This window comes from Syngnathoides biaculeatus, chromosome 7 (genome assembly GCF_019802595.1).
Source record: "Syngnathoides biaculeatus isolate LvHL_M chromosome 7, ASM1980259v1, whole genome shotgun sequence".
NCBI classification, from domain to species: Eukaryota; Metazoa; Chordata; class Actinopteri; order Syngnathiformes; family Syngnathidae; genus Syngnathoides; species Syngnathoides biaculeatus.
Window position 1 is genome coordinate 3,643,100 of NC_084646.1, and position 27,185 is coordinate 3,670,284.

At 44.5% G+C, this 27,185-nt stretch overlaps 3 protein-coding genes across 5 annotated transcripts in view; 1 reads left to right on the forward strand and 2 right to left on the reverse strand.

Moving 5' to 3' along the window:
* The first annotated feature begins 123 nt into the window (after positions 1–123).
* On the forward strand, positions 124–9,516 carry dnttip2 (deoxynucleotidyltransferase, terminal, interacting protein 2). The gene is made up of 7 exons (XM_061825777.1): positions 124–275; positions 1,238–3,384; positions 5,169–5,304; positions 6,190–6,285; positions 7,817–7,981; positions 8,078–8,187; positions 9,247–9,516. Exons 1-7 carry the CDS (start codon positions 201–203, stop codon positions 9,362–9,364), a joined length of 2,847 nt encoding a protein of 948 aa, XP_061681761.1. The 5' UTR covers positions 124–200; the 3' UTR covers positions 9,365–9,516.
* Positions 9,517–9,662: 146 nt separating this feature from the next.
* On the reverse strand, positions 9,663–22,928 carry spata6 (spermatogenesis associated 6). Of its 3 annotated transcripts, none has more exons than XM_061825778.1 (12): positions 22,817–22,928; positions 21,856–21,993; positions 21,680–21,728; positions 21,507–21,548; positions 21,291–21,418; positions 19,449–19,520; positions 19,117–19,155; positions 18,406–18,717; positions 15,978–16,068; positions 15,108–15,145; positions 14,708–14,850; positions 9,663–10,253 (listed from the first exon to the last, which is right to left on the reverse strand). In XM_061825778.1, exons 1-12 carry the CDS (start codon positions 22,889–22,891, stop codon positions 10,154–10,156), a joined length of 1,227 nt encoding a protein of 408 aa, XP_061681762.1. In that variant the 5' UTR covers positions 22,892–22,928; the 3' UTR covers positions 9,663–10,153. The 3 variants fall into 3 exon arrangements, with proteins under 3 accessions (XP_061681762.1, XP_061681765.1, XP_061681764.1); XM_061825781.1 differs by having other exon boundaries at positions 22,813–22,911; XM_061825780.1 differs by lacking the exon at positions 19,117–19,155 and having other exon boundaries at positions 22,817–22,904.
* A 1,343-nt stretch (positions 22,929–24,271) lies between these two features.
* LOC133503113 (cytosolic carboxypeptidase 6-like) overlaps positions 24,272–27,185 on the reverse strand; it is a 39,677-nt gene continuing 36,763 nt past the window's right edge. The window contains exons 5-6 of the mRNA XM_061824332.1: positions 24,689–24,782; positions 24,272–24,589 (exon numbers count right to left, since the gene is read on the reverse strand). Coding sequence (XP_061680316.1) covers positions 24,535–24,589; positions 24,689–24,782 — 149 coding nt within the window. The 3' untranslated portion in view covers positions 24,272–24,534. The remainder of the gene's footprint in view (positions 24,590–24,688; positions 24,783–27,185) is intronic.

A 27,185-nucleotide genomic window follows, 5' to 3' on the forward strand; every position in this document is an offset into this window, starting at 1 on the left:
ATTTTAATTTCACGTTGCCATCAATATTAATACGTTAATTATAAAAAAAAATGTGAAAGGGACGGAAAGGTACAGCACAAAAAAAGCAACATTTCATATTTATCGATTTAATAGCATCCACAATAACGCTCGACGTCTGACCTCCGCGCATCGATTGCTTTTGCCTGGTCTCCCAACCGGAAAAGACACGTTGATCCAAGATGGTGGCCACCAGGAGGGGAGCGCGTGAGTCCTCTCAAACTAAAACAAACGTTGAGCAGTCCTGCCCTGTTCAGGTGAGTGCGTCGTTAACTTTCTCCGAACACCGCACGCTCATTTTGTTTTCCTGGGGCAATATGAGACGTTTTGGGGAAGGTTTATAATGTTTTGGCTGCTGCGTGTAGCCGGCTGCTCCGACACACGTTGGCCACCGCGCGCATGAAAGATTTCGAACGACTTCGTGGCCACAAACATTTGTTTGCTACAGACAAATAAAACTAATGCGAATTAATACTTATTAAAAAGAAATCTCACTCAGTTTTCTGTATTAGTTCTCAATCTCGGAAATACTGTATTGTTTTCAAAATAACGGAAGATGACACATGGATTAGAAATGTATGTTACGCTCATATTTATTGATCTTGTCCGTAAACCTTACAAAATAACGCACCTTCCATTGATCTTACACTCTGTTAGATGTGGTCTACAGTTATTTAAAACAAAAATAAATTCAAACAAAATTTTCGTTTGTTCATTTAGACGATGTTACCCAGCCCTTATTTTGACAAGGCATAGTATTTCATACTAAAGTTAGGAAGTATCGGAACCACGACCTTGTTTTTGGGCCTTTTTGATAATTGCAAGCTAATTCTATGCGTATATGTAGTAAATAATTTAATCTCCAAAAGGAAGATGCTGCAAATAGTTTGGAAACCACTGCCTTAACACTAATAGCGTTTCATTCATTGAAATGTGGAAGATGATTTGAGAAATGAGTGTTTTGAGCGATGCGCATGGTAACAAAACAAATTAAACTCAAATTTTAAGACGCCACTATATCTAACAAACGTTACGGCGACAACTATTGTATAGCATTTGACAATTTCACAGTCACAGCATAAAGACTTAAAAGCATAAAAGGAAAATAAAGAACAAAGATTAAAATTACACACACATATCTCAAATGTTACATTTGTAGAAATTATTAAAACACAAGAGTAAACTGCATTCATGCTGTTTTTCCCCTGTCGCCATGCAGGCCACTCCATCCACGGGTAGAAGAACCAGGAGCGGTACTCCTCGACAAGCCGAGATCCCCACGCGCCGTGACTTGGCGGAGACCAGCGGACGGCTTCAAGAAGCAACGAGAGACCCGCAGACGTCTGCGTTGAGAAGATGCACCCGGGCCTCCAGACTCCACAGCCCCGAGCAGCCCTGCACTCCCGCGGGCTCCACCCACGAGGCCGACGTGTCCGACCTGGAGTCGAGCTGCTCCGTCACGTCCGATGCGGAACCTCCGTCGAGCAGGGCGGCCTGCAAAGCCAGCCGGGAAGAAGAGCTGTCCGAGGTGGAGTCCTGCTCTTCCAAGATTCGCCGAAGCACACGAAGGAGAACTCCGAACAAGACGTGGGAATCCGGTAGCTCTGTTGTGTCTGAGAGTGAACCTTCGGCGATGTGTAGCAGAAGGAGCAGAAGACTCGCTGTCACCTTAAATTACGCTGAAGACGAACTGTCTGAAGCCGACTCTTGCTCTTCTTTAGTGTCTGAGCAGAAAACTGTCAAACGCACGAGGAGCAGCGCCGTCAAGGTTGCCAACGACAAGGCAGACGCCCGCGATTCAGTGCGCGCTGAATCTCCAAAAGTCACCCGAAGTCAAAGAAGAAGTGCCAGAATCTACACCAAGCTGCAACTGGAGGAGTCCGACGTTTCCGACGCCGAGAGCCTCACTTTGGACGTCTTGGGAACTGCAGCTCTTCAGTCCTCGAGCCGCAGGAGCGCAAGATTCAGAAAGCTGAGTCCGATTCCTTTTGACCTGAGGGAACCCCCAGAAAGCTCTCCAACTCGGAGTCGTCAAGAGAGGAAGAGGCGGACCGCCGCGACCGATGAGAGGTCTTGCGACTCCGAGGGCTTTGAATCCGGCACCGACTACACCATCGCCAGGCGCAGAACGGTGAAGACCCGATCCTCCAGCTCCAAGTTCGCAGAATCGGACTCTGACCTCACGGACGGACAGTCGGCCCTGGGGAGCCCCGTCAGCAGTCGCGCCAGCTCGGGGGGCGGTCGGCAGCCGCGACCTCTCCCTAACTCTACCCCGTTAACGAACGAGCTCCACGTTGTCCTGGAAAACTCTACGGAGGGACAATTATTGCACGCCTCGATGCTAGATAGCACGGTGGTTGCCGAGGAAGCAGACGGTACATTGTTGGAAGACGAGGGGGGAGCCACCTTGACGTCAAATGAAGCGGGAGGGAAGGAGGTCAGACGGCCAGAACTAAACGGGGAAGAGGTTTCTGTTCAGGTCGCAGTGGCGTCCGCAGACCACCAGGGTGAGCCGTCTCCTGAAAACCAGGAAGAGGACGTCTCGGCAGTGGAAAAGATGGAGGCAACTGAGCCTTCAACCTTAAGGATAACGAGCGAGGATATCGGAAGAGATGACATAAAGGATGACGGCCCGCATAAGGAGGCGTCACCGGAGGTCCGGGATTTGCATGGAGATGTGTCCGGACCGCAGGAGGAAGTGCAGGACGTGGAAGTCCGTGAGGTGAAACTTGAGGATGCAAAAGCTGCCCAGGAAGCAATCATGGAGGACAGCAGGGAAGAAGACGGAGAGCGTATCGACGAGGCGACACCCGAGGAATCTCTGCCTGAGGTCACGGAAGCTCCCCGGGAGACGTCAACTGTCAGCCGCATGGAGATCGAAGAGGAGGTCGAGAAAAAGGAAGATGAACCGGACGGCGAGGATACGAGAGAGAGACCAGGACCCTCTGTGAGGACCGAGGAGACTATAGCGTCGTTCGTCACTGAGGGCATGTCACCCAAGAAATCTTCCTCTACGGACGGAAAAGCCACATGGATGACTAAAATGGTCAGCTTTGTAGAGAGCAGTGAAGAGGAGGAGGATGTCTCGGACCAAGAAGGCGACGACATGGACGATTGGTGTGGCCCCTCCAAGGAACGAGAAAAGGAGGCGGCGGCGGCGCAGTCCGTCGACGGCCTGTTCGTGGTCGATACACGGCCCGGGCAGGAGTTGGACGAAGATTACTATACGGAGCGTCTCACGCAGGAGGAGCTGGTCGGTGCCAAAGAAGCGGAGGAAGAGGAGTTTGTGGACGAGGAAGCCGGCACTGACGACGATGACGACTGCGGGGAGGCGGCCCTCCTCACGTCGAGCAGGAATCCTCTGTTGTGAGTAGAGACGAACACACAAGTAGAAAATGAGAACACTCGCGAGGAGCTGCTGTAGGCCACAGCTCACGCCCAGACACTCACACTCAAAGTGCAGGTCTTTACTAGAGGCCACGCCACTTTTACGGTACACATCCAACATGGATACTACAGTATGTACAGTAATTACTTCATAAAACCAGTTTAGTTCTTTATTTTTTTAATTAAAAACATTACGGGGGTGGGGTTTGTAATGGATAAAAGGCATTTTACTTCCTTTACATAAATTAAGTTACAAGCTCGGTCAAGGCAGCATAGAACCTCAAAAGTTATCTTTATAAAGGCAGCACGTTAAATATGGCTCCTGTATAGAGCTCGTGCACGTGACGTCACCATTTTCACGGCGCCATATTGCCGGTCAAACAGAGCTGATCGACATTGAACCGGAGAATATTTACAATATCCGAGACCCGTTGTGCTGCCATCTGTTGTCACAACAGATAGGACAGATATTCATAGAAATCATTCTATGGAGTACCAGCTGAAAAGACCAGAAAATATCGATGGATTTCGGCAATTAAACATGATAGATGGTTCCCCTGGCCAAACTACAAACACGCCTGTATAGCGATCGCTTCATTTCAGGTGGTAATTATTCTTCTCAATCTCAAATTACTAAGAAGTATTTATAATGCCAAGTTGGCTCATTTGAGAACAATGTGTGTTTTTGATTAAAAAAAAAAAAAAACAACAACAGGGAGTCGTCTCCAACCCAGCCACACGTTAAACTTCGGTAAACCACTAAACACAGGCATTGTTCTCGAGTCCAATGCGTATTTAAAAAAAGAAAATAAACCGTTTGTCACACAGAGGTTTACGTGGGTTAACGTGTGGCCGCAACGCTTCACGTACGGAGGAGCCGAATCCGTCTTATTTTTTTAACACATTGTTCTCAAATGAGCCAACTTGGCGTCATAAATACTTCTTTGGAAACGCTCAACGCGACGGAGCAACCGCTTGTCCTCCTTTCCCCCCCCCCCCCCCAATCGTAGTTAATGAATGCGAGTTTGTGTAAAACCAGCGGTCATTTATTTAAATATTGGCGTTTTTATTGAATACGAGCTAAAAAGATCAATGGATTTCGGCAAAGGTTGACATATAGCCGAACGCACTTCCGCGTTCGCCATTGAGAACAGACCCAGCAACGAAGTATTTGTATGCGTCCACACTTTCAAATTTTTCCGTGCAATTATCGACTACTTACTCACTGGATCCATGTGTGTATCCAGTTGTCCAAGACAAGCGGAAGCGAACTAACAGTCCAATTTCTTAATCGGCGAAAACATCGACTTCGGCATTAAATACGGGTCCTCTATGCTGAGTTTATCTAATTTTTCCACGTACCCTCGTTTATTTTCACCTTCTAAATGTCTGACAGTATTGGACAAAACTGGGCGTCTTGCTACAGGACATATTTCCGTGTCGTCTCCAACCGACTTAGCATTTAGCAATGCTTAGCTTGACCGGCAATATGGCGACGTAAACAATAGTCATGTGATTTTAGTGCACGGGCTCTAAAGCATCATCCGGGTACCTAATAAATTGTCCCTGCGAATGCATTGCTAGCACACTTACTACAAACTTCAGCAGGGTTCATCCTTTTCCCCCAGGCAATGTCAACAAGAAGACTCAAAAGTATCTAATATAAATATGTCCTTAGCAACAATTCATTAATTTTCATCGAGCCGGATTTGGAGCGCACAAAGGAAAATGAGCCGTGACGTCCCCCTCGCCGTTTGTTGCAGGAACGAGATGTCGAGCCGCATTGACCCCGGCGTCAACGTGAGGCAGCTCGGCGGGTTGTACATCACCTTCGACGGCAGCAAATCAAAGCCGGGCTCCGGTTCGGTGCACCGGCGGGAGAAGACGGACCAGGATAAGGTAAGCGCGCTCGTCGGCTCGCTTTGGAGGTGATGATTAATAATGAGTGTTATGAGGGTTTCGCGCCGCTGAGGGAATTCATGATGGTCCGATAGTTTTGTCACGTTGGTTTTTATCACCTCAGGATCTTTTTTTTTTTTTTTTTTTTCTTGATTATTTATTTTTGTGTGTGTGTGGTATCTATTAACCCTCCTTGTATGTTGAAAACACACCCAAACAGTTTTTGGGCTCTTTTGTCATCCCCCTAAAATGCCACAAGAGGGTACCAGAGCCATGTCAGGTAGAAAAGTTCTGGTTAGGCGCCATCTTGGTCCCAAGGAAGTATCTTGAAATGAGGCAAGGGGCTTCTGTCAGACGGGCCAAAGTCCATCCATCCATTTTCTTAGCTGCTTATCCTCACAACGGTCGCAAGGAGTGCTGGAGCCTATCCCAGCTGTCAACGGGCAGGAGGCGGGGTACACCCTGAAGGGCACGTCAAGACAACCAATCACACCTAGAGGCAATTTAGAGTGTCCAATGAATGTTGCATGTTTTTGGGGATGTGGGAGGAAACCGGAGTGCCCGGAGAAAATCCACGCAGGCACGGGGAGAACATGCAGAGTCCTCAAAGTCGCGTCTGGGATTGAACCCGGGTCCACAGAACTGTGAGGCCAACGCTTTACCAGCTGATGCACTGTGCCGCCCTTCCAAAGTCCCTTTGTTGCTATTTTGTGGAATCAATCGTGAATTGGAAACCATTTTTGCGACTTGCACAAGGGCTGTCTTATGTCGGGATTTCAACTCCATTTTTATTTTCATTTCCTCGTGTTTTTAATCATTATAGTTAGCCTCGCGTACCAATGGTGGAGCGCATATAAACAATAACGCCGACTGCTTTGTGCACAGGTGATGACGAAGAGCGTGATGGGTCCGGACTTTGAGAAGAAGGACTCCCTGCCCCCGTACAGCGAGTCCAAACGAGCTTTGAAACAAAAACGCAGAGTAGGTTTTACACTTTTGATTCGTACTTTGATATGGGTAATGCACAAGTTAGTATTTTATATAGAAATGAGTAACACAATTGTTGATTTTTAAAGCTCCACTGTCATGCCTATAAATGTTCTAAAATAGATATTGTAATGAAAAATACACAACATTATTCACTTGAATGTCTATACGAAAAAATAAAAATGAGCGGGGAGTGCGTCATCCACGCGCAAAGTTGCAGACATCAAAGCGGTCGCCATATTGCCTGCAACGTCATCAGCAGATGTTACACCGGGACATTCGCCACTGAATACACGTAGTGGCAAAATGCCGTGGAACACGGAAGCTCTTTTCGAAGACGACAATGTCTCACAATCGAGTGAATGAATCATTTCGAGGCATTTTTCGATGATACGCGGATCACCTCTAAACTAACAACAGACTTCCCGACAGTGTACAGCGTACTCACGAGGAACCCTAACGGGCGGGGTGGGGGGTGGGGTCTGGCAAGCAAGCCGTCGCCAGCGAGCGAGCCAACAGCCAGATAAGCGAGCCAGACACCGGTGGCCGGTGTGACGGTCTGAGCCGTCCCCCGTGCTGAAAAGTCCCCTTGTGATGAATGCATTCTTTTTTTCTGAGACGAACACAGCGAACACCAACACTCGGCGACAAGTTGTCGAATGGCACACGTTGAAGCATTGATGGATGTTTCAGACTGGCTGGACGTTCACAAAATATATACGCACATGCGCGTTAATCACAAGAAGACTTTTCAGCACCGGGAGCGCTCAGACCATCACACCGGTGGGGGCAGAGCCCGGCCAAATCCCCCCGCCCGATTCACATCTTTTGTTGGGGCTAACACTGGCTGCTGCGCGGAAACCGTACCACGCGCACAGACACATTTAGCACCCCTGACTTACGTACGCGGATCTTTTGTTATGTTCTGAAGGGATTACGCCCCCACCCTCTCCCGCTCCCCCCAAAACTATTGTTTTTTTTTTTTTTTTTTGGAGCTGTATCCACACCTACATTTGGAACCCACAAAGTTCTCATCATTTGCACCTGTGCAATCCATTTTTCACAATGAACCGGGTCATTTTTAAAACTATGATGAGAAAATCCATCCTCCCGAGTGTTCCAACAATATCCAGCATTGCAACGAGCCGGCATTTTGGCTAACAGAAAGGAAGGAGCTACCTCGCACCGGGTAAAAGTAGTACGAACAGACGAGGCCGCCTGAGTGCGCTGCTGCCGTTAACGTCACTTCCTGCTTCTTGTCGAAAACAAATCCCTCGAGAGGCTTTTCATGGCGGGAGTGACAAAAAGCCGTATGCGTCAAAATCATGTTTTTCCGGTGGAAAAAACGCATGACTCCATGCGGCTGCCTTTTTTTTCTTCATGAATAACATCCTAAAAATTATGCATTTCATGACAGTGGAGCTTTAAAGTGTATAAATTTGCTTTTAAAAAATGCATTTCATCTCGTTCTTAAATATGTTTTTTGATTTAAAAAAAAAAAAAAATGTTTTTTTTTTATGCCCAGGTGGAGCGCGAGAAGACCGCAGGGGACGCGTGGTTCAATATGAAAGCTCCCGAGCTCAGCAGCGAGCTCAAAGGCGACCTGAAGCTGCTGAAGATGAGAGCCGCCATGGATCCCAAGAGGTTCTACAAGAAGAACGACAGAGATGGGTTCCCCAAGTACTTCCAGGTGGGGGGGGGGGGGGGGCAAAAAACAACATCTCTATGTCGTTACTAGTTTAAAGGATGTGCGGTGTTTTACGAGGGTTTCTGTGCTTGGGTGCAGATGGCCACTGTGGTGGACAACCCCATCGACTTCTATCATTCGCGCATTCCCAAGAGGGAGAGGAAGAGGACCATGGTGGAGGAGCTGCTGGCTGACGCAGAGTTCAGGAGGTGGGACGACGTTCTATTTTCTCTATGCTTTCTTCTCGTTTTTTTTTTTTTTTTTTTGGGGGGGGGGGTGTCACCTTTCCGGTGCCAAACTCGCAGTGATGACCTAGTTGACTGACGCATCGTCGTTTGGTCGCTACGTTTAGCAAGTGACGAGAAACCGACAGCATGAGCAGAATCATTTTGTTTCTATATGACAAGAAAGGACATTGCTGAAAGGCCATTAGAGTCAAGTTGATGGCAGATGATATCTGGGGAAAAAAATGGATTGCCGTAATTTCCGGCCTATAAGTCGCGACTTTTTTTTCCCACACGCTTTCAACCCTGCGGTTTATGCGGCCAATTTGTGCATTTTTTTTTTTAGCCGCCGCAAGGGGGCACTCGAGCGGAAATGGTATGAATGAGACCGGTGGAATATGTGTGCCGAGGATTTGACTTTTACCGGCCCTGTTAGCGCTGTGCTAGCGTGTTGCTGCGCCGTTACTGGCGTCTCAGTGAATTTTACCAGTAATTTTTTTTCTTTTTATAACCGGCACTGTTAGTGCATCGCTAGCGTTAGTGCCACACTAGTGTTAGCGGATCGCTAGCGTTACACTCCTTTTGTGTACCGTCTTTCTTTGTAAATATCTCGAGTCAATGTGGGTTTCAATGTAGGCACTTGCGTGTTGCTGCTGTGTTTCTGGCGTGTCTCAGTGATATTTACCGGTAAGTTTTATTTAAACTGGCCCTGTTAGCGTTAGTGCGGCACTAGCATTAGCGCTGGCTTTAGCGCAGCACTAGCGTTACCAGTAAGTTTTATTTTAACTGGCCCTGTTAGCGTGGCGCTAGTGTTAGGGCTGGCTATAGCACGGCACTAGCGTTAGCGCTAGCTTTAAACTCCCTGTGTACCCTGTTCGTAAATATCTCGTGTTTCAATGTGGGCACTTGCGGTTTTTACACAGCTGCGGCGTATGTATGTACCAAATGGTATTTCCTTTACAAATGTACTCGGTGAGGCCTGTAACCAGTTGCGCTCCGTAGGCCGGGGTAATTAGCTAATTTGTGGATTGATGTGTTTTACAGCAACAACAAGAAGAAATTCCAGCGGATCATGACTGAGAAAGCAGCTCAGGCACAAGGCAAGAACAAGAAATACAAGAAGAATAAATTTCACAAGAAATCAGACAGAGTCACAAAGTGATATTGTGTACAGATTCTTGTACAAAAAGTAAATTATGGTTTGTACAATTGGAAATAACTTGATTTTTATTTCTTTTACATATAAAGCTGGACAGCAATCATTGTCATTTACAAATAAAATAATAAAAAGGCACATTATGATCAAACTGCAAACTGCTGGCACCATTGTTTTGTTTTGTATTAATTAGGGTGAAAAAAAGCATATTTTTGTAAACACTTGAACACTTTTTGTATTGATTTTTTTTCTAACTAATTAAGTCATACGACTAAGCCTCAAATTCTCTGTCCATGTGTACATTTTGTTGCATTTATCAAGAAAATGTAACAGGAAGTCTTGTGATATCAAATCATAAACCACAAATAGCAGTAAGAAATTTTGTCAATGAAAATTCTGAAAACGTTTTTTCATTAATAGTTCCTGTGCATTAGTTATTTCATTATTAGTATTTTTAACCTAACAATAATATGGACAATTGTTTTTTCTTTTTATTTGCTGTTGTTGTCCAAAAAATTGACATTAATTGGACACCCTAAATTGCACCAAGGTGTGATTGTGAGTGCGGCCGTTTGTCTCCATGTGCCCTGCAATTGGCGGGCAACCAGTTCAGGGTGTACCCCGCCTCCTGCCCGTTGACCCTTGTGAGGATAAGCAGCTAACAAAATGGATGTGTGTCTGTGTTTCGTCAATTTAAGTGGATGAAACTAGTGTTGACGCAAATTTGTATCAAACGAATTGGTGTGTGCTTTAAATGTTGAAATATGAATGTTACTTTATGCTGGGATCCAGAAGTCAGTCCAAGTCCAAGGGGACTCTGTGCGTCAGCAGAATCTTCTGGACTCTTCTGTGGATCTGCTCCCAGTAGGATGGACTGGGATCACCGGTCTGCAGCCTGGGGAGACCACGCAACAGAAACAAAATGAGTTTTAAAAAGTTGGTGAAAATGTTCAACATAGTTACGTGAACAGTGTTTAAGTGTACGTACAATTGCAGAATACAGGGTGGCCCAGAAAAAAAAATGTATACACACTTTAAATAATCTCAAACTTGTTTATAATAATTGTCATAATTTTAAGATGTTAAGTTACAAATATCATTTAAAGTGCGTATACATTATTTTGGGACACCCTCTATAATAATAATAATATATAATATTTATTAACACTACAATATATTCAATTATTAATATTTGTCTGTATAATGCAATATACATAAACTATTAAATACCTCTGACAGTGTCAAAACATTTTTAATGCATATTTACAGAAAGAGGTCTTGTATTGATCACATTACAGAATACAATCAACTAAAAAGTAGTATGATTAAATTTATTGTTCTATTTTACAAAGATCTGTACAATTTGATAGCAAGTCTATTAAGTTAAAAAAAAATAAAATCCCAGGATAATATACAATATGAAATACCATTCGATAAGTTTGAAAACATGTTCTGACAACTTTACTTTCGTCCACTAGAGGGCGCTACAGCCCCACGCAAAACAAAGCTGCGGCATGAGAGAAAGTTTCATCTTGGCACAAGTTCTGCATTCAACAAACAAACAAGGTCCACAATGTTAGGTACACCAACAGGACTCAATACGATGCAATTTGAGAGCCGTAGCACGGATTACGACGACAATGGCGTTCCGGTGGTGTTCATTTCTCAATATTTTACAGTTACGCTTAACGACAATTCAATAGTGTCAGTTTTGTGGTAAGATTCCATCTATTCCAACATATTAATGTCAAATTTTAACACCTTTTAATTTTATTATTTATAATACTTTACTATTGTTAAACAATTGTTTACTACTGTGAATAAAAGATTAAATGTACTGCATTAGTAAAATGCTTTGTTTCACCAATTTTTAAAAAGTATTATTGTTTGTAATGTTTTTTTTTTTTAGGCTGTATGTTTATGTTGTTTATTATTCTCAAATTCATTACAAGTACGACGAGTAGTACTCGGGGATCCTCTGGTGGTAGACGATAATCACTGCGCATTAATGTTAGACATGTGACTCGCCCGGAAAAGGTAAGAGTGAGACCGGTGGAATATATGTGCCGAGGAGGTGATTTTTACCGGTCCGACCCTGTTAGCGCTGCACTAGCGTGTTCCTGCCGTGTCTCAGTGATTTTTTACCTGTGAATTTTATTTTTTTTTAACCGGCCCTGTTAGCGCGCCGCTAGCGTAATGTAATGCGGCTTATTTGTGCATTTTTTTTTATCAGCCGTGTGTCAGTGATTTTTACCAGTGATTTTTTTTTTTTTTAACCGGCCCTGTTAGCGCGGCGCTAGCGTTAAACTCTCTGTCTACTGTCTTTCTTTGTAAATATCTCGTGTTTCAACGTGGCCACTTGCGGCTTTTACACAGCTGCGGTGTATGTATGTACCAAATATTTCCTTTCTAAATGTACTGGGTGAGGCTTATAACCAGGTGGCCTCCGAAGGCCGGAAATTACTCCACCGCGCTGCAACAGTGGAAATCAAGTCAGAAAGTCGGACGGGAGGAACATGAGCAGACTGAGATGTCGTAGCTTTAGGTGGCAGTGAAGTGGCGAGGCGTGCCCTTGCCCTCGCCGTGCCGATCCGGCGCGCTTGCAACACTTGTGGCGTTTTCAATTGGGACAAAACTATCGTTCATTTCCTGCAATTGACTTTCTGGCCAAATTGTGTATTGATTTGAACGTGTGCTTATGAGCTGAGTTTGGAAGGGGGGGGGGGGCAGACAAACACAAGCCAACATGGGCGTCGGCCGTGCGATCAAGCGGCAGCCGGCGTGATGGATGACAAGGTCTCTTCTGAATCTATTAAAGTGAGCGTCGGGTCAAAGACATCAAGAGTGAGGCGGGGAAACAAATCAATACACTTTTCCCTCTTTGTTTTCCCTCCTCGCCGCCCGGTAATGAACAAACATGACGGTACATCAGCGCCTCTAATTTAACAAGCAGCGGCTCACGGGATCGGCGTGTCGCCGGTTCTATATCCCGTCATTGGGACAACGGGCAGGTGCCTCCTTGTCTGCGGAGATCTTACGAGCAAACAGCAAACCGCCGATTTGTTTACACAGACGCATTGGGTGGAAATTCATCTCGGCAAAAACCGACAGGAGAAGGATTATACGTACTTCTTCATCCTGCTCGGGCAGAAATATGAACAGGGTGGTTTTTTTTTTTTTTTTGGTGGGGAAAGTTTCTGATGTGCGTGAGAGTGAAGACAGATGGAAATCGGAGCTCGAATCGCAGTTTTGGCCTTCCTGTGTCACGTTCGCATGCCCTCAGTGGGTAACTACTGTTTCCACGCGTATTCCAAAACATGCAAGTACATTTGTTGCAGAAACGCCCAAAAGGTTTCTTATGGCAGCTCAATAGTTTACAAAAAGCACAGGTGTCAAACTCAAGGCCCGGGGGCCAGATCCGGCCGCCACATGATTTTCTGTGGCCCGCGGAGGGATTTTTGTTCATATCTGCACCAAAATTTCAAATTGTCCTATCATAAATGAACACGTTGAGATATTACAAGCATTTTTGGTGTGAAACTAGTTTCATGTGTAAATATGATGAGGCGGTTAAAGATTTTTATCGTTTCGCAGCCATAACGACCCTTTGAGAGAGACCGCAACGTGGCCCGTGACAAAAATGACTTTGACACCCCTGATGTCAAGTTAAGTTACTTTAAGTTACTTTAGTTACTTGACCGAACAGTGTCGCGATTTGAGTTTTTCAAGTTAGGAGCTGTTGCTACTTGTAATAATAAAATTGCGCTAAAGTTGCGAGATACACAGCCAAAACTGCTACTTATCGCAAGCCATTTTTCTCATTGTATAAGTTTGGACAATGACAAAACTACGCTGCATGTTAAAGTTGTTGTTTTTCGGAGTCTGAGTCACGCGTGCCTGTCACGACTCACTTTGATCGGCCCGCTGTAATCCCGGTGGATTGGAGCAGCGCCGCCCGATGCAGAAGTCAAAAATAGGTGGTTCACGCAATTATTGATAAATGAAAGTAGCGAGTGGCGTGTAGATCATTGGAATCGTAAATAGAGTAAAAGTAGAGTTTCTTCTTCCCATAAATACCGTAATTTCTGGCCCATAAGTCGCAACTTTTTTTCCACACGCTTTCAACCCTGCAATTTATGCGGTGATGCGGCTAATTTGTGCATTTTTTCTCACGTCCACAAGGGGGCACTCGAGCGGAAAAGGTAAGAGTGAGACTGGTGGAATATATGTGCAGAAGAAGTGACTTTTACCGTTATGTTCTTTTTTTTTAAACCGCCTGTTAGGGCTGTGCTAGCATGTTGCTGCTGTGTTAGTGTCCTGTCTCTGTGATTTTAACCGGCCCTGTTAGCGCTGTGCTAGCGTTAGCGCTGTGCTAGCATGTTGCTGCAGTGTGACTGCTATGTCACAGCGATTTAGGTATGTTTTTTTTTTTTTTTGTAACTGGCCCTGTTTGTGCTGTGCTACCGTGTTGCTACTGTGGAGCTGCTGCTGCTGTTTTTTTTTTTTTAACCGGCCCTGTTAGCGCTGCGCTAGTGTTAGTGCTGTGCGAGTGTGTTGCTGCTGTGTTACTGTCGTGTCTCTATGATTTTTACCGGTATGTGTTTTTTAACCAATCCTGTTAGCGCCGCGTTGACGTGTTGCTGCTGTGTTACTGCCGCATCTCAGTTATGTAGGTATGTTTATTATCTAACTGGCCCTGTTAGTGCTGTGCAATCGTGTTGCTACTGTGTAGCTACCGCAGCTGTTTTTTTTTTTTACCGGTATGTTTTTTATAACTTATTATTTTTTTTTAACCAGCCCTATTCGTGCTACTGTGTTGTTGCTAAGTTAAGCTAAGCTAAGGTATTAAAACTTTGAAAAGTCTTTCTGGGCACCGTCTTTCTTTGTAAATATCTTGTGTTTCAATGTGGGCCCTTGCGGCTTTTACACAGGTGCGGCTTATGTATGTACCAAGTATTTTCTTAACAAATGTACTGGCCGAGTCTTATAATCAGGTGCGCTCTGTAGGCCGGAATTTACGGTAATAGGCTTCATTAATACTGCGCTGTCAAGTACAATTCATCCAACGTGTTACTTGAATAATGTCATAGAAGGAACAAGGAACAAACTTGTACTTGTCTCCCAAAGACAAAAGTTTACAAAAACATCACAGCGTACTACTTGAGTTTTTTTCCCCCCTTATTTTTAAAGGTTTGGTTTGTGAGAGTTAAAAACAACGCTGACGTTTAACATAAGAGACCAAAAAACGTTTTTATGAAAGAACAGCGCCACCTGCGGTCACGGCGGTGGATAGACTTCCCACGTTACGCATGGAGAATGAATGACGATGGGATTGAATCATTCTCTCACCTTTCCCTGAGGGAGCGCTTGGAAGTCGCGGGGCCTCTCCTCTTTGACACAGGCGAGGCGGAGGAGGCTCTTCGAGGACTTGGGGTCAGCTCATCGCGTCGGAGTTGCGGCCCGGGAGACGACCACGCACGATCTGACCGGACCTGCGCGGGTTAAATGTTTTGAAAGTGAATAAATGATCGCTGCCGCAGGTTTTATTTTCCCCACACACTTTTAAAAACGGAAGACACGAGTTAAACGACTTGAACCTGAAGTGAAAAATGTGGTTCTTTGCTCAGTAACTGTCATATTTCTGGATAATTTTGAGTAAATCTTGCTTGTTTTTGACATTTTATTTTCGCAGTTTTAAATAGATGCATGTTTGGATTAAATATGACAAGGTATTGTAACTAACACTTACTCTGGACATTCTGGGTCTGTAACTGTCGAGGAGAGAATCTGTAAAGAAAAGGGCAGCGTTGCACATTATTCCATACAAATGATGATTATGTATTGTTCAAACGAGACTTAAATTATGCTGTTACACTGAAAAGTCTTGCAGCTTCAAAAGCTAACAAGAAGTTAGCTATTGAAATAAAAAAAATAAATAAATCCTTGTCCAGTAAATGAAATGTATATTCCATTCATTTTCCTTGCCGCTTATCCTCACAAGGGTTGTGAGGAGTGCTGGAGCCTATCCCAGCTGTCAACAGGCAGGAGGCGGTGTACACCCCGGACTGGTTGCCAGCCAATCGCAGGGCACACAGAGACAAACAGCCGCACCCACAACCACACCTAGGCGCAATTTAGAGTGTCCAATTAATGTTACATGTTTTTGGGATGTGGGAGGAAAACCAGAGAAAACCCTCGCTGGCATGGGGAGAACATGCAAACTCCACACAGGCAGGGCTGGGATCGAACCCAGGACCTCAGAACTGTGAGCCCAACGCTTTTCACCTTCCTGCCAAGTGTACATCTATTTATTTTTGCAGCAGCAGGGTATCTGACATGTACCTTTAAATACTGCGTAGTACTATCTATGTGGAAGAGTGTAGTGGTACACACGCCTGCCTTTGGTGTGGGGAGCGTGGGATCGATTCCCGCTCAGTGATGGTGTCGATATTTGCCCTGCGACTGGCTAACGACCAGTTCAGGGTGTAGTCCGCCTTTCGCCCGAAGCTCGCTGGGATAGGCTCCAGCTCTCCCGTGACCCTTGTGAGGATAAGCGGCTTGGATAATGTATGGCTGGATACTATCTATGTACAAGTCCAAATTGCTTCATGGGGTTTACCATATTCATCATCTAAGAGGCCGACCGTGTGACAGCAGGGCACGTAACTCTGCGGAAAAGGAGGGTCCGTTGGACTGCTACAAGTCGAAACCTGTCGGGACGGAACACGGGAGGACGTCAAAGCATTGAAAGCGTTGAAAAATGTATTCCAGAATGAAGAAAGCAACAAGGCTGATAAATAAACTCGAAACATTTCCAATCTTGACATGAATGTGCCTCCTGTTGAATTCACTTCATTTGGTACCAATTTGCCAATTGCAATTTGACTCTTAATTACTTGGGTTAGTTGTCCACGGGGGGAGACTCCCTCAGGAAGAAAAAAAAAAACCAAAGCAATGTCAGTGGGGGTTTTTTTTTTCCCGGTAAATTCCAAATCACCACATTGCAGTGTTTAATGTGCCCTCTTTAATCAGAGCGTGCTCAGGGATTTTTAGAGTTGGGAATAAAGCAAGGAAAGGAGGCAGCGCGTGTCCCCCGTGGCCTCGCCGTCGTAAAAATGGCCGCCCTTGATATGCAAAAATCCCCCCACAGCAGTGATACACGCGGAAAAAAAAAATAATAATCAAATGTTTGCATGCGCCCTTCCTAAATGAAGCGGCTCTTTAGAATCCCACAGTGAAACATTGTCGGCCACATCGCAATCCATTAACAGCTCAGGTGAAGAGATTAACACTCCATTTTTATTATGACGTCCACTTAATCCTCTCGCTATATTAATAAAGTTCGCATTTGTAAGCTCCCCAAGAGGTGGGAAGTGCGCGTGTACGTTTACACACGCTAATGGAAGTTCTACATACAAAATATTCCTTATCAAAGATAATAAGGTTTAGTTCTGATTGACGTTGTCAGAGAGGTATTAATTCAGTTTATTATTACATCCACCACACAAAAAATATGTGATGGCCCCACTTTTTTCAATTACATAATCACCATAAAGCTACATTCCTTGGAAGTGCTGAGCAAGAACCTTTTTTGGCGCAAGCCTATATGAAAATATGCATATGGAAGTAGCACGGCCATTTCTATTTCCCTCCCACTTTTTCGTGGATAGCATTTGAGTCTTGATGGAACTGCTGGTCCTGCCCCTAAAATCAAAAATTGATAATGTCCCATATCTTAATTCATTCCGGTCTTAGAACATCTTCCAGGCAAGGGGAAGGGCTGACTAACAACATTAAATATTCTAATCCTCAGACAAAGTTGGCGTTGCGACTCGAAAACTACATTGCAACGTAGAAACCTGCCGTCACACATAGATGTCGGTAGCCTGAATGCAAAAAACAGGACTCATCCACCCTGAACTGTTCTCCACCCAATCCCAGGACTGCAATGGACCTTTCCGACTGGCGATCTTAAGCTCCGCCCCCTTAGCCGTGTCCCACAAGCTTCCAAAATGGCGACCGAACATAATAGGTTTGAAATCGATTCTCTACCGTGTATTCCAGATAATATTGCGGTATGTTTTTTGCCAAATGCGTCAGATTTGTCCAAGAGAGTTCTACAGAGAGGTCTCAACTATTTCACGCAAGGATATGTACACGGAATTAAGACTTTGGACGGAGCGGGACGCAATGTCAGAGTTACAGCGAAACGTTGGCGAACGATGCAAATAAAGTTTGACGCCTCACAAACTTCATATTGAAATCCAACTGGATAAAATAGTGGAAACGTACTGCGCATGTAAAAGCAGGGTGAGTACTTTTTACTTGGAAAGATTACGAGTAATATCATTGTAGTCTTTATAAGTGAGTGGGTGTATTCATTTGACTTGGCTCGTAATTAAACCCCAGTGCCCTCTTATAAGTCTGATGTGATACAAATCGGCAAATAGACATTTCTCTTCCATGACTTCGGACATTTACGGATCACTAACCCGATTCTTCGGCATAAAACATGACGCACTTCATTCAGCAGGTCAGTGGTACGCTCACAAAGTGAAAGTTTTTCTCCTGCAATGTATAAAACACTCAGAGAAGATACTTCTCCCTCGTTTATCTTCGAACATGCAGCCTTGTGTTTGTTGATATTGTCCACATTTAGTTGTACGTGCGGTCTTCCGCAAGCCCTAATCCATCGTAGACACTTCGTCAACTGTGTTTCAGGCTTTGGAAAATGAATCAACAAGGGCCCTTGTAACCCAGCAGGATAGTTTTCATCAGAATTGCACGTTCCCCAAGCGTATCTGAGGACCTTTTTCTCCGTAACATTAACTTTTCCAAGCGCACGCTACTGACAACAAGCATTGCTTGGGGGACGATACGGCGGCAGGGGCGTGTCAAGCCAGCGGTTAAGACCATGCGGCTGTCTGATTGGCTATAATCGTACGAGTGATTGACAGGTTGGAAAGGTCCATTGACTGGCAAGCAATCCAGGGTGCTCCTAAAGTCATCTAAATATTGTTTAATTGGTGCGACGTGCTCGTACCCACCAAAAACGGAGGGATGCTCTCTGTTTCTTTCCTGAAGTAGTGCGGTCCAAGTCGGAGGTGCTTAAGCCGCTGCTCGGCATCCAAGGAGAGCTGACACATTTTCCGGTGTGTGTAAGGTGACAACGCGCGGGTCGTGGAGGCGACAGTGGGCTGCTGGTAACCCGGTTCGAGACAAACTCTGTGTTTTTGCGGCCTTCTTTTTGCCCCGCATGATACGTGGCGGCACGGGGGCGGGGAGGGAGAGCGTCTGGGCCTGGACCGTCCCGCATCGTGCGAAGACGACGACGGCCTCGCTCGAACGCGGCTGGTCATCTGCGAGGGCAGAAAAAAAAAAAACAGCAGATTGAGTTTAAAGGGGTGAAATGCAACATTTGTCTCTCGGTACCGGCAAAGCGTAAAAGTGCGAGCTCAAACATTCAGCTTTACAACCATTAACGGCCATTAACATTTTTCTCTCATCTAACTCTTGGAAATGGCATCATGGGATAAGCGAGATCAGACAAATGTTTTTTCTTGGTTAATACAATAAAACAAAAGGCATTTAGCCAGCCAAATTGCTGTTCAGGGAAACCACATAACACTAAAACAATTTTTAAGAGATGCTGAACGATGAATATTTGCACGGTGCTGCCGCCATTTCATTAAAGCTTAATTGAATTGAAAGCAGGCAAATGTGCTCGTCCCGTTTCATTTACAAATAGATGCACTCACCTCTTTCTGCTGAGCGCCGTTCGTGATGGCGGCTTTGACCTAGATTCATTCATTCATCAGGATTAAAACAGGTCAAACAATACATTCAGTCACCCTTTAATCAAAATTTGAACGGTACTCGTCTCGTGTAATGTAACCAAAACGTTAGCGGCGGCTCTCAGGATGTTGCAGCGCCCAAGGCCGGAGCTAAAATTCGAGCCCAGACCTTAGAATCGTGAGCCAGACTTTCCAACCGCTATTCCGCCTTGTTTCCACAAAACGCCAATGACACATCAGCAGACACCTACATAAACAACCTTCCCGGTTTAAGTAGCGGCAGTCAGGTGACTTACAGGTGAGGCGTCGATCCAATCGCTCGCTTCGATGAACGACGTCACGGAAAACTCCACCGTGGGAAAAGCACCCTGGAAACGCAAGACGAGTGTCATTTTGAGAGAGAGAGAGAAGACTACAAAACAGACGCACACAAAAGCCAGAAGAGGCAATTTACGACCGCAATTGTTCCGTCTGGGCCGGGGGTTTGACTGGAACAAATTGCAGAATAAAGCGGGACTCTGGTGATGTTTTTAAAAAAATATAGACTGATTTATGGATGGGGAGAGACAGCCTAACTCTGGTGTAAGTCACAGACAAAGCGGCGTGAAGGCAGCAGAGACGAGGAGCCGAGCTTGAAGATGTTCTATTGCGGAGGTCTGCAGGGAGAATGATGGGGGGAAAAAAGGGAGTTATCAATGCAAAGGGGGAGAGGGGGGGATGTATTTAAGATTTTAACGTGCTGTCTGATGTCATCAGAATCCTCTTTATAGGCAAACGATGTCAAAAACACACAAGGAATTCCTTATGAAGATGGAGCTGCTCTAGTTCAACAATCGACAGCCATTTTGATAATAAAAAAAAAAATACTTTTGAGACATAAAAACACACCACAGAGAGTCACTGCAGCAAGTTAAGAGCAAGAGGGAGGAAGCTGTAGGAATGCAAGCCAGCTGAAATCGTTCCAGGCAAAACTGACTACATGTATGTAAAGACAAAAAAGTATTGGGACATCCACAGGCCACACCCACCCCATTAAAAAAAAAAAAAAAAACGTAATTCACGGCCTATAAACCGCAAATTTTTTCACATGCTTTCAACCTTGTGGCTGATGCGGTGATGCGGCTAATTTGTGCATTTTTTTCAACCTTGTTGCTGCTGCTTTACTGCTGTGTCTCAATTATTTTTACCAGTGTTTTTTTTTTTTTTAAATGGCCCTGATAGCACCACTATAGCATTAGCGCCACACTAGCGCTTTGCTGTGTCTTACAGCCACGTCTCAGTTAATTAGGTATGTTTTTTTTAACCGGCCTCTTAGTGCTGTCCTACTGTGTTGCTACTGTGTACCTGCCGCGGCTGTTTTCTTTTTTACTGGTATGTTTTTTGTTTTTTTTATCAGCCCAGTTCATGCTACTGTATTGTTGCTATGTTACGCTAAGCTAAGGTATTAAATCTTTGAAAACTCTTTCTGTGTACTGTCTTTCTTTGTGAATATCTTGTGTTTCAATGTGGGCACTTGCGGGTTTTCCACAGGTGGAGTTTATGTATGTACCAAATGGTATTTCCTTTACAAATGTACTGGGTGAGGCTTATAATCAAGTGCGCTCTGTAAGCCAGAAATTATGGTCAAATGAAGAATTTATACATTTGTACAGAGGTGCCAATTGATGATGATGTGCACACCATCCAGATTTGTATTATACTATAATTGTATTAAGATATGTGATGTAGTCCATCTATTTAGTTACAATATTGCTTGTCCTTGCATTGCTTGTCACTCAGTTGACTTTGGGCGAGAGGTGGGGTACAGTCATACCCACATTTATGGGTGAGTCTTCAATTCACCGTAACGTTTTAACGTATGGGCATATTTTGAAAATTATAAGAGGACTAAATATAGATGCGGTGGCACGGTGGATCTGATGGTAAAGCGTTGGCCTCTAAATTCTGAGGTTCCGGAATCCCGGACCCGCCTGTGTGGAGTTTGATTGTGATTGTGCGTTTGTCTCTATGTGCCCTTCAGGGTGTACTCCCCCTCCGGCCTGTTGACAGCTGGGATAGGCTCCAGCACTCCCCACGACCGTTGTGAGGATAAGCGGCAAAGAAAATGGATGGATAAATATAGACGCAAGGCAGCATACATGGAATCTTGAAGATCTCTCCATCATGAATGCATCTCTCAGCAAGGAGTCTTCAGCGGTACTCAGGGTGGGACCTGGGTTCAGGAAGTCTCGGCTGTTTTGCGTCATCGTCGCGAGGGTCTTACTCTCTGACACGGCAAAAACACAAGGCAACATACACGTAAACACGTGGGTTTTTTGCACCACGGGGGAAGATAACGCTATCAGAACACCTACCCGGAGACACGGACTGAATCAGCCGAAAAGATGTCGTGTCAGCTAAGGGGAAGAAAAAAGCACATGTATCGCAGCGGTCAGTGTCGATAGGAGCTAATAGCCCGCTTGCTTGCGCAGCACAGGATGTACGACTCGAGAGGGATGAGGAGGGAAATCTCAAGAGTGCCGTTTACCTTTTAAGCGGTCAGCCACTGCAGAGGGGTCAACAGCATTGGTGTAAGTCTGGTGTAGCGCACGAAGCAAATCGATACGGTAAAAGGTTAGGCCGACAGCCTGGTAAGAGGCCGCTCGCATCTGATATTTTTTTTTCAAATCAGCAACTTTGTTTATTAGCAGTCATCATTCTCACCTTTTCAAAAACCAGCCTCTGGTTGAAGAGTAAGGGAAAGCGAGGCGGCAAGCGGGAAGTCTTCCTGCACTGGCCCATGATGCATACGCTTAAGTAGATATCACCTGTCTTGGGCAGGTGCACGCCGCGACATGTGACCTAAACATTCATATAAATGACGCAGCATGCAACATTAATTGTACAATCTAAATTGCCCCTAGGTGTGATTGCGAGTGTTGTCTGTCTCGATGTGCCCAGCGATTGGCTGGGGACCAGTTTAGGTTGTACCCCGCCTCCTGCCCAATGAAAGCTCCACCACTTCCGCGACCCTTGTGAGGATATGCGGCTCGGAAAATAAATATTTAAATGGAAACAAAACGTTCCTATATTTTGTTTTACTCAGATATACATGGCATCTCAGGAAATGTGTGTTAAAGACAAGGGAGCATCAGTAAATAATTATTGCCACAACAAACCACACGATCATAGCTCTAGTATTGCACAAAAAAAAAACAAAATATGCCATCTAATGTTGTTTTCATCCATAACAACAATTTAAAAAAGAAGCTTAGATATGAGACTGTGGGGATTAAAAAAAAGAAAAACAATGAGCACGTTACTGAATTTAGAATATTTTTTAGCTGGTAGCGTCATTCAATTTGCTCTCCGCAAAGTCTCGCGAGACCCTATTATGCTTGTACTACGCACGCGCAAATGTTTTTAAAACAGGAAGTGGACTGGTCATTAAACGCCACCATTTTTGTAAAATAAATAATAATACTAAAGTCTTGTTTTCTTGTACAGCTTTCTAGTGACAGGTGGTCGAAGTATTACTTAAAATATTATTTTACTCCACGCAAGAACTCGACGAACATCTTCAGCGTTAAGAGGAAACCACAACAGGACAGATTTGTTTAAATGTTAAGATTTCTGCATAACAGAGCGACTTATGTTTGTTTAACTGTGGAAATTACGCACTTACTGTGTGAATGTCCAACAAGACCGTACATTTCCAAGACTTTCGGTTGAGTTTACAGGAGAGCTTCTTCGTGGCCATTTAATTGACCAAAATCTCGTTGTCATGGCTACCAAATAGCGGAAGTGGATTTAGTCATGTGATCACTCACCTCTGACCTCACACTTCCGTCTGGTGTGCGTGAATTGGTTGAAAGCATATTTTTCGAAAATAACAAAATCGTTTTTTTTTATATATAGGATAATACAACACGAAGACAATGAATGACGACAAAGTTAACAAAGTGATATGGTACCACTCGGAATGGTGTCTTGCATTACTTTCTCATAAATTTGACGTTTTGAGTTCGAACGTGGTAGTCACGTTTTTTTTTCCGGGTACTTGTTTGCATCCGAAATTTACATTTTTTTTGTTTGACAAAAACAATTGAAACATATGCATACATACTTGCCTGAAAAGCATTATAGACATTATGTGTTTTTATTTTACGAGTTGGTATTTTTATATGGAGAGGGTGCTATATGCAGCTCATTTACCAGTCAAATGAAAAATCTGTTTTTGAACACTACTCATTTCTATATTTTTTCTTTTCCTTTCGGCTTGTCCCGTTAGGGGTCGCCACAGCGTACTGTAATTTGTTCTAATTATTTGTAAACAAACACCGCATTTCTACATCGCTACAAAGTTATAGTTACTATCATAAAAAAATAATTAGTGACGTTAAATCGTTTTAAGATCAGATGTAGATGCACTTTCCAAAACTGTTGTGATGTATTGCACTAGTTAAAGATGCTTTTTTTATGTAATCATAGCAATGCATGCATGACAACTGGTTGTTCACTTCTTTTCTACATGCATTGTGGGATAGATTGAGAGCACTTAATCAAATATGACCTGCATACCGACGACACAATGGCAAACTCACGATGAAGTCAAATAAACGTGGATAGGAAGTGATTCCGAACACAGCCCGAGAGAACAAAAACGTTACATTACATTATTTGCATTCTTTTACGAACCTAGTGTGGCACGTTGTGTTTGGAGTGGAATGGCTAAGACATTAATAAAATGTAAAGTTATAATCATTATTATTTTTGGCCCACCCAATACACAACATTTTTTTTTTAAATACTTTACCCCTCAAATTCAACTCCTGTATGACTGGACATGTATAACATTGGCTTCGTTTAATCGTATTCGTTCTTATAGTAACACCAATTCGCCAGCGGGGGGCGCTGTGTGACAGCCGCTGGCCGAGGCAGCCCAGCTCATTCGCAGAAGAAGCTGCAGTACAGTGAAACGCATAGCGTGTGGCAACTAACTAAACGTATATTCTGTGCTGTTTACAGAAATAAAATCAACAACTTTAATATGCTAAACAAAGAATTGAGTGACTCCATCCTTTAAAGTGTAACACTTGCATCATTCAGGTTCCTTTTACAAATGCTAGCATAACAGCAATGAGGAAAAACAACAATTGTTTTTAATAACATGACAACAAATATATATATATATGTACAGTACGGTACTGTATTTAAATAGCTGTGGAAGGCATGCATTTACATATGATCGCGCAAGCACTTTTATAAGTAAATCATAACCTCATGGGACTCGTGACATTTTAGTCCATGTATGTCCAGAGGCAGCGAAATGCTGATCTTGTCAAAGTGATGAAGAGTGAAGCCTCCTCCTTGGTACAATGTTTTTTTTTGTCTGTGTCCATCTTAGTCCCTGACATGCTGGCTCCTTTCCTTCTCTGGCTGAGAGGTCGCTTCATAACTGGGAAGAAAAACTGAATTTGCTAAATATCGCAAAATTGTAGATCGTAATACGTGCAAGGTGGAAGGACAATAGATCGGATTAGGAAGTGGAGTTTACCTCTGAAGGTGACTTGGCACGGCGTCTTTGATGAGGTTGTTGAGTTTGTAGTAATCCAGGAAAGTGCGAGCTACATTCATGCCCAGTCTCATGTCTGATGGCATCAAGTTAAGGCCTTTTTTTTCCCCTCTCTAAAACCAAAAGACTTTTTCATTCAAGGATTCAAAATATCGATCATAACAACTAACATTTACACGGTTTGACACAAAATATGACACCCAACGTGTAAACAATAATTCCAGAGACTTGTGAAATACTAAACCAAGATAAAATAAGGCAAAACCGATAAAATACTTTTCGACAGATGTGAGTGCGTGCAAAGATACAAAAGTAGGAAAGGTTTGGATGCTGTAGAAATATGAATGGAATAATCTGGAACAGCGCGTGGCATTTACAGTTGTTTCAATTTTAAAAAATGAAAAAAAAAGTGTACTTCTTTCAGGCAATAGCTGTCACGAACCTCTGGCGCGGGGCTGGACCCAAATGCGGGACTCCGAGACGAGGGCATGATGTCAGGCGTAATTTTATTCAAAGCTGGGGTCATACACAGTATAAGCAGTCCGAGGAGGCAGAGGTACAGAAACGCTAGGCTAGGCAGGATCCAAAAGACATGCAGCAAGGTCTGATGACTCGGAGACAAACTAGGAAACATAAACTATGACTATGAAACATAAACCAGGACAGGACGTGTCACCGCACAGAGCGGTGGCGTGGCCACGCCCCTCTCGAAAGCGCCCAAGTCTTGCTCACGACGATAGCGAGGGATGATAAGAGTAATGTTCGAGTTTAACTGTCGAACAGATGTTGTGGTCCTGCCCCGGATGCTCAGTAGCCTCCCGCCCAAGGTGAGAGGATTGAGTAGGGTACATAACTATGACCAGGAAGACATGACACACGATAAGCACCGTGTGCAAAATTGGAAGCATTCATTTGTCTTTATTTTTAACAATGCTGTTAACAATGTAAAGTTACGAGTTTTTAATGCCACTTGGCCACTAAAGCGCGTATGCACTGTCTTGTTGGAACTGGTGTGTTATTGTGCTCTGTTCCAACTGCCATTGAGTACGGTCTTCGATCAATACGGCTCACGCGTTGATGGACTCCGTGACAAAAATCCCTGAAAAGATCTCGGCAGATCTCTGCTCTATAATCACGAGATAATTCGGGATATTTATTTGTATGACCTATTTAAATCCGCACTCCACTGCATAGATTTCAGACACTGCACATTGTGAGCTACGCTCAATAACAAGGGAGTTGCATAAATCCTCAAGAAACAACGCACCTGGTCCAGGATTAAGCGACGCAAAGGCTAACTATCCGACACCGCGATGAATCAAACATTACTTCATACGCCGAGACCTACTTTGAATTCACGGGCGAGCGCATACATCACCATCCCTCAATACATTCGAGAAAAGAAAAAAAAAAAAAAAAAACGTCAATAACTGCTTTGCTTTTCTTCAAAAGGATGAGGGCCAAGGAGTGCTGTGGCTCAGTCTGGGATCATTAGGCTTGCGGGCCAAGTAATGACGGCAATCAGGTTGAGATAATGAAGAAGTAGCGAAGCACGCAAACACGAGCGTGCCCCCAATCGCGCGGACGGGCAGGCCGCGGAAAACGCAGATAAATAAGGACGATATCCGTAAACGCGGCGTACGTTTCGCCCGGGCCGAGGGTGCACCATCTATCCGAATTCCCGTCGCCGGATAAATCCGAAACGCAGGTTGGTTTATCTCGAGGGTCATCGACGTTTGGCCACGTCCATTCCTCATCACGCGACGACATGATGGAGCGACGCGGCGACGTTGTTTGTCTCCCTTCCCCTCGTCGGTGACATCCGTCGGGTCACCGGTCTGTCGGCGACGGATTTGATGGAAAACAGCCGGCGAACCGGATATGGATTTAGGGACGGGTCGCTTTTACATTTGTTTAACCGGGATGACCTCCGCGTCCAAAGATGTTTACCCCATTGATTCGAGCCGGTGGCGTGATATTTGACGCTTCAGTGATAAAGGCGAATATTGGACTAATGAATTCCTGCTTGGGCAATTAATTAAAAGACTTGCATTTCGTTATTATTAGACGAGGGATTAAACATAATAGAGCACGTTTGGATTTCTAACGTGATCTCCATGTACTCTCAGCATATGGATTGTACTTTCACATGTACTGTATTTGAATAACTGTTTCCCAACCTCAATTTAGCCAGGGCATGTATTCTATCCATCAATCCATTTTCTTAGCCGCTTATCCTCACAATGGTCACGGGGAATGCTGGACCCTATCGCAGCTGTCAACAGGCAGGGGGCGGAGTACACCCTGAACTGGTTGCCAGCCAATGGCACGCACCCTCCATCCATCCGTCCATCCATTCAATTAGCTGCTTATGCTCACAAGGATCACGGGGAATGCTGGAGCGTATCCCACCTTCTGACCGGCAAGAGGCGGGGTACACCCTGAACTGGTTGCCAGCCAATGGCCCAATCCGTTTATC

Bases quoted from the DNA above. Each gene is read 5' to 3' on its own strand.
- spata6 (XM_061825778.1), bottom strand. From the start codon at position 22,891: ATGGCCACGAAGAAGCTCTCCTGTAAACTCAACCGAAAGTCTTGGAAA. The intron at 18,718-19,116 runs GTGAGTGCATCT...CTGCCCTCGCAG, and splicing joins ACGGCGCTCAGCAGAAAGAG to ATGACCAGCCGCGTTCGAGC. The intron at 16,069-18,405 runs GTGGGTACGAGC...CCGTCCCGACAG, and splicing joins AGAGCATCCCTCCGTTTTTG to GTTTCGACTTGTAGCAGTCC.
- dnttip2 (XM_061825777.1), top strand. From the start codon at position 201: ATGGTGGCCACCAGGAGGGGAGCGCGTGAGTCCTCTCAAACTAAAACA. The intron at 276-1,237 runs GTGAGTGCGTCG...GTCGCCATGCAG, and splicing joins AGCAGTCCTGCCCTGTTCAG to GCCACTCCATCCACGGGTAG. The intron at 6,286-7,816 runs GTAGGTTTTACA...TTTTATGCCCAG, and splicing joins CTTTGAAACAAAAACGCAGA to GTGGAGCGCGAGAAGACCGC.